The sequence below is a fragment of the Pseudomyrmex gracilis genome, unplaced genomic scaffold, assembly GCF_002006095.1.
Source record: "Pseudomyrmex gracilis isolate BER0280 unplaced genomic scaffold, ASM200609v1 scaffold_167, whole genome shotgun sequence".
In the NCBI taxonomy this organism is placed as follows: domain Eukaryota; kingdom Metazoa; phylum Arthropoda; class Insecta; order Hymenoptera; family Formicidae; genus Pseudomyrmex; species Pseudomyrmex gracilis.
In genome coordinates, this window is record NW_018020751.1 from 353,804 (window position 1) to 361,123 (window position 7,320).

The 7,320-nt window shown below is 44.9% G+C and overlaps 1 protein-coding gene across 1 annotated transcript in view; it reads left to right on the forward strand.

Moving 5' to 3' along the window:
* Positions 1–1,461, forward strand: part of LOC109857624 — a 3,819-nt gene extending 2,358 nt beyond the window's left edge. Inside the window, exon 3 of the mRNA XM_020434125.1 lies at positions 302–1,461. Within this exon, the coding sequence (XP_020289714.1) occupies positions 302–520 (219 nt within the window). The 3' untranslated portion in view covers positions 521–1,461. The remainder of the gene's footprint in view (positions 1–301) is intronic.
* Positions 1,462–7,320: the final 5,859 nt, after the last annotated feature.

The window sequence follows — 7,320 nt, forward strand, 5'->3', positions numbered from 1 at the left end:
ATATGAATATTGCACAGCAACTTTAACTAAAAAGAACAGACTTAAAATGGCGACGAAATGTTGCAAGTTATTCTATTTAGTAAACCTCTTCCTACATGGAACATTTTTACTGACCACTTTTTTTCTCTATGTACTATCTAGTTAAGTCTCCTTATTCTTACTTCGTGATGCCATTGTAGTTTTTTACGACGGTTCAGCCGCTGGTTTTAGCCGTATTTCCACAAAAGTGGAACTCAAAGGCCGTTCTACATTAAACGCAATGCGACCGACGATGAATAGGGAGCAGATACAATTATTACAGGAGATCCGGGAGTTGCAAAGACGCACCTTAAGGTCGGACGCCGACAGCAGCGACACAGGCGAGCAACAGGAGAATGGCGAGCGAGAGGCAATGCAGGCGCAGGCGCAATTAGAAGCAATAATGGCGTACATTCGGGAGCATAGTGTGCAGCCAGAAGGAACCTCTGAATGTACCACCATTGATCATTATGATCCATGGTGGGAAAACAAAGAGGATTAAGATAGGATAGGAAAAAGGAAAACAACAACAAAAAGATTATAAACAAATAAAGCTGTTGGTGGGATCAAAAAGATTTAGGTAAAAAGGTGATGGACTTTAGGGATATTATTAATTAAATTGTAATAAATATTGTTTATGTACAAAGAATAAAAATATGCGCATAACGAATGTTATTATGATTGTACGAGGGTTTTGTTTGGCAATTAGGAAATTATTTCGCTTTAATATGGTCACGAGTATTATTATTATTATTATTATTATTAGCATTATTAGTATTATTGTGATTATTATGATCATTATTATTGTTACCATCATTATCATTACCATTATTATGATTAGAATGACTATAATTGTGATTATTATTGTTATGATGATTCTTCTTCTTCTTATTATTATTATAATTACTATAAAAAGAAGTATTAGGAGTTACGATTGCTAGGCGCTTCGCGAAGATTCCACACCATTACATAAATTCGGTGATTATTATTATTATTATCGACACCGCGACAAGACAAGAACCAGCCCGAAAATTCTAGAAGGCGAACAAGATGCGAAAGGAACAACAACAAAGATCTCCGGGGAAGTCCAGAAGGTTCCAATACGGGCAAACACTCGAAAGAGCAAGAAAATGGCTGGAGTGGGGGAGCCAAGAATAAAAAGCCAGGCCCGACGCAAGAAGAGGAAGTCGTGGTTGGACAGTCGAAAGTAGCGAAAAGCGAAGGAAAAGAACCGTGTAACGGGAATCGGGGTATCATCGCGATAATTCCCGAGTTGTAAGATTTGTAAAATAACGATTCGTAAAATTATTCAATAAATAGGAAAGAGCGCTATTAACCACCGGGCGGCAAAGCGAAAAATATTGTTACCGCGTAAAAGTGCGTGGTGAAGGCCAAGGAAGTGGTGTAAATAGTTGTTCTATAATTTAAGGAATAAAGAATTTGTTTAAACGGAAGTGATCTGGTAGTCAATCGATTTCCCATCCGGAATTAGCGCAGTTGTTCAAACAGTGCCGTGTGATTGGCTGAGGCAGCGTGTCGAGACGGAAAAGAAGTTAAAGACACCGGGTGCACGAATGGCTGTGAAACACCATTAAAACGGAGACGTCCATTGGGCAGCCGACGAATCAGTGACGAACTGACCGCGTCAGGGCGAAGTATCAGATTGGTCAGATTATTATCGACCTAACGAAGGTATTCTTGACCTGAGGTTTAAGGTAAGTATACATGTATCGCATTAGTACGAGCTGATAACATATTCAAAAAATCGACAGTCGAAAAGGCGAGTTGCATCGTGAAAGAATTCAAGCGAAAAGTTGAAAGTGGTGATAGTGAAAAGCGGTACGTAATTAAGCATATTCAATTAACATTAAAAATCTTGTTGGTGAAAGGGAATAAACCGTCTGGCGACCGTGAAAAAGATAGGACAGTGAGGTAGGAAGTGCAGCAGCATACGAGCGGAAAGTGCAGTTCCGGTCACAGCAAGTATCAGATCTCGTGGAATTGACCAATTGCAGAGTCAAATGAGCCAATCGACCAACGTGTTTGATTAGTTCCACGAGACCTGCTACTTGAGTTTCATTGAGAACAGCCTTTGAGTTCCACTTTTGTGGAAATACGGCTAAAATCAGCGGCTGAAACCGTCGAGAGAAACTACAATGGCATGGCCGCTCTCAGGTTTCTCTCTGTTTGTATACTGGTTTTAACGATTATTCGTAGATCACAGCGCGTATTGTAGACTAGGCTTGCTCCAATCGCAACGGAGCACACTGCATCGAGGGAGACAAGAGTTGGTAGGGAATTTTGTTGGATAGCAGAGAGGTTTAAAGAGATTTAGTGAGGCATGGATTCTGAGGATTAAATGGAGATTTTTGTGCTAGTGACAAATTTGTAAAGAGCGTGCATAGCACGCAGGTTATTAGAAAAGGCAATATCGGTAATTTTTGTGGGCGGGCTAAACCAGCAATGATACAAGTCAATAACAAGCTTGTCAGATTCATCTTTGTATTTCGGGCAATTAAAGAATACATGATCAATATCTTGGCGAGCATGGCCGCACTGACAGGAGGCGGAAACCGAAATATCCTTGTCAGCCAAATGCGCGTTGACCCTGATTTGGAAGGACCTGATACGAGATATTAGACTTACTAAAGGTCTTGGAAGGGGTTTTTTGAAGCACTCATGCCAGGGTTTCCCCAGAGGTACTCTCTTGGCATCAAAATACCTTTTACCTTTAAGTTCCGACTCCTCAAGGAGGAGGGCACGGGAGTCACCCACCAAGCCAGAGCGCAGCGTAGAGAACAAAGCCCTTACGCCACACCTCTCACTCGGACCGAGGACCGACTGACTAAGTGCCACCTTGGCATAGTGGACAGCTCTGTCGTTGCCACGGATTCCCTTATGGCCTGGAACTCACACAAACTTTACGCGAGCACCGCGAGATTGTAATCTATAGACAAATTTCTTTATTTTATAAATAACCGGAGAATGGACACCCCGAGGATCTGCCGACTCTAGACACCTGATCACACTGAGGGAATCGGTGGCAACAGCCACCCGACCAAAACCAAGCTCCTCCACGTATTCGAGGGCGCAAAGGACCCCGGCAGCTTCCGCGTCAAATATGGATGACAGGTCGTGTATCCGCGCGTAATGAACTAGATCTGGATCATAGAACACTACCGCATAACCGGTCCTAGGTGGAACGCCTCCTACTGAAGGTTGCAGCGATCCGTCTGTGAAAAAAACACGGCTTATACTCTCTTTGTTTATGAAGGTAGAAAAGGAACTTTGTGGAAAGGGAGAGGTACGTAGATGAAGGCCGACCTCTGAATCAACTTCACAACTCAAAAACCTAACTAGGTAAAGAAAGCCGAGAGGACCTGGAAGGGAGAACTTTTCAACCTGACTCGTGAGGGGGGCCAGTTTAGCCACCTGATCAAACAGATCAAAACAGTTATCTGTGCAAATAGGTTTCCAGTTTGTGCTGATCTGAGAGAACACAGGACTCAGGGGACGACTAGACCGAGACGTAGTTTTACATACGTACCTGCACGTCAGATACTTACGTCTACATACAAGCGGGTGGATGTTGGTACTATCCAAGAAAACGTTGGTGGGAGTAGTGCGCATAAACCCACATATCAAACGAACGCACGAGTACTGCAGACGATCGAGGACGAGACTCTCTCGAGCACCAAGGGGGGACACCACCTGGCATCCCCAGTCGAGCACGGACCTTATCAGGCCCTTGTAGGCTGTAGACATGACGCTGGGATGAGCACCCCACGTAATACCTGAAATGGCCTTCAATATGTTAATGCGAGACACCACTCGTCTCCTGACTTCGGACACATGTCGCTTCCACTTTAAGGAGTAGTCCAGCCAATCTCCGAGAAACCTGACTGACCACTCAAGTCGGATAGGAGTTCCATTTAACGAGATTTTGATTTTCTTGGACTTAAGAAGTGACTTTGTGTTACGAAGGGAGTTCAGGGCAAAAAAGGTGGCCGTCGATTTTTCAGGAGACAGCCTGAGGCCGAGCTCCTCAAGATAAGAACTAAGATTGCGTAGTGATATGTTGAGCTGTTGAGAGACGTACTCGATGGAGGAATGAAAACAATAAACAGCGATGTCATTAGCATACATAAGTATGTTGACGGAAAGAGGAAGACAAGACTCCACAGTCGACACATACAGACTGAAGAGCAGTGAGCTAAGTACTGACTCCTGGGGTAAACCTCTAGAGGTTGACCTACTTTATAGAGGCATCCCGGAAATATAACCCTCCAAGTTTCTAGACGAGATAACGAAGAATATAAAACCGAGGATCTTGTCTGGAAAGCCCAGAGCCGACAGCATGGAGAGCAGAGTAAAAGGTATAACATTATCAAACGCGCCCTCAACATCCAGAAACACTGCTCCCGTAATCTGCCGAGTATTGTTAGCGATCTTGATTTGCGAGGTCAGAACTGTCAAAGTGTCTATACACGACAGGCCTCTGCGGAAGCCAAACTGGAAGGAGGGAATGATGCTACCATTTTCAACCCACCACTCTATGCGCTTACACATTACTTTCTCCATGATTTTAAGAAGGTTGTTAGTTAGGGATATAGGCCGATAAGAGCCTTTCTTCTCCGGTTTAGGAATGAAAACTACGAAGTAGTCACTCCACTGTTCAGGATACGTTTTCCTGCTAAGCATGTCATTGAAGAGATTAAGAACGACCAAGTGGAGAGCTCGGGGAAAATGTGAAATAACGTTGTTAGATATTAAATCAGGGCCAGGAGCCGACTTGAGTTTAATTGAGCGGATGACAGCAAAATACTCCTCCAGGCTGATGGGAACATCCATAAACGAGCTATCCAGAAAGCTAGGGGGTTTATGGATGTTGGCCAGTATACTAGTACAAGGTGGGGCCTCTACTCGAGTCAATGGAGCAATCTTATCGAAGGCTTTACAACACCCTTCGACGTCAACATTACTACGATTAGACTCGTTGCGTTGATAACTCCTAGCGTGTGAAAAGGCATGAACCGTGCTCCACCCAGAACCAACGTCAGAGTTGGCATGTAGGGAGCTGCAGAAAGTCTTGAAGGCCGAATGCTTTTTCCGGCGAAGAAAACGAGAAACCTCTCTAGACACCCGGATATACTCGTTCAAGTTACGCAGGCTTGAATTGGCTTTGTAAGAGGAGAAGAGCAACCTTCTACGCCTCACCTCTTGTGAGCAAGAGTCGTCCCATCACGGCGAAGGAGGCTTTCGGGTAGGACGCGACGAAATGATCTTCCTAGCGCCAGACACCTCAAGGACTGAGATGATTTGACTTACGAGAAGTGAGTAGTGAGATGTCTGCTCGACATCTTGACCAGCAGCTCCAACACTAAAATTACTGGCAAAGGAGGAGCACAGCTCCTGAAACACGTCCCAGTCAACATTTTTGGTGGAAATGTAGGGACGACAAGGAATCTTGCCGTAAAACCTACTGTTAACACTGGTGAGAACAGGGTAATGATCACTTCCATAGAAAATCAATCACCTCCCAGTGACAGTTAGGAAGAAGGTTACGAGATACCACCGTGAGATCAATAGCCGACCTACGTGAGAGGTCCGACGAAGACCAGGTGTAGCTGCCATTGTTTAGGAGAGCAAATGGGGAGTTGATGACAGGTAGTTCAATTCTACTTCCTTCAACGTTGCAGGAGGAGGAAGCGCTACACCAGAGAAAGTTTCTGCCGTTAAAGTCACCACATATAACCGCAGGATCATACGCTGAACACGTCTGGAAAAACAAATTCCAGAAGTCAGGGTGCGTGTAAGAACCAGAGTTTTTAGAAGGATTGTAAATAGAAAAGACGTGTAGATACTGAGAATCAGTGAGATAAATCTTAGCCGCAATAATTTCAACAGAGTTATCGCGACAGAGGTTTAACAGATACGTATTGTCTACGAGCTGGAATTTAAGATGTTTCGCTACAGCTAAGGCCAAATCTCCACCATGGCGATTGCGATCCGAGGATACCACGTCATGGCAGGGTAACGTGGCAATTAGGAGTTAAGAACGTTTTGCTGAACGCGGCAATTTGAACACAGCTCTCGTGAAGGAGCAGTCTAGCATCATCGAGTTTTCGAGGCAGGGAACGACAGTTCCACTGAACAATTTTTACTGTTTGAGCATGAGCCATCTGTTTTGGTAAAACAACTAGAAGAAGAGAAAATAATGACGACGAGAGCTGTGAATTGACAACTTAAGAATGTGTACGTGATTTACTGTGATATTATGTTACAGATTGTGTTTACAAGATCAGGTAGACTATTTTCATCTTGTGGCAGAGCTTTGGATGTACTGTTGAAATTTAGAATGGCGGTGACTATCTCGCTACGAATTCGAGGTAAAAGGGAGCTAAGGCGACCAGAGCCGTCCACACGACCCGGGGAGGAGTCAGGGAGCGTTTTCTGGCCAAAACCTCCAGCATCAGCTAACGGCATCTGCCGCGGAGCACCAAGGGGGAGTTCCGTAAGGAAGGGCATCAAAGTGCCCGCCTTAACTTTGTCAGCAAATGAGAGTACTGCAGCATGGCCCACCCGCGGCGTAACAGTTCCCGATGAAGAAGAGGAATTGCCCACACGGGGAGAGCCGCCGCCCACAGGAGTCAAGTACGAGTTGCTTCCACTACTCACTGTATCGCTCTTTCGAGAGCGTGCTGAAAACTTGAACACACCATCATTTGGGAAGTACTCTCCCAGAGAGGGTAAAGAAATTGAAGATCCCCCACCCTCTCGAGAGCGCACCGTCCCGGCGCGCGCGCAGTACACCACAGCTGCTTTGGCGTACGGAAGATTTTGATACGCTTTTTTTTTGTGAATTTCCTTCTGTCTAACGAACGCCGGGCATTTCGAGTCCGAGGCTTGGTGGCCCGTGTCCCTTAACTTTGCTCTAATGCAGTTAATGCATTCCGGCAAGTGACTAGAACATTCACGCTTGGAATGTCCCGACTTTCCACACTTCTCACAACACACCTCGTCAGTGTTGCCCAACTGTTTACAAAAGAAAGCAAAATGTCCCAGCCTTTGGCAGAAACCACATCTACGTACTTTGTATATATAGGGGTACAAGAAGACCCTTTTCCCCATATATATACAGGACTTAGGCACAAACTGAGACCGAAACCTTAAAATATAACAACTGGTAATAACTAGTGTCGGCACACCATCCTTGTTGAATACTTTTCTTTGCATTCGGACTGCTTCGAAAAAGGGGGTTCACAAAACACCCCACCCAGGGGGAGGCTTAATATTGGCGAC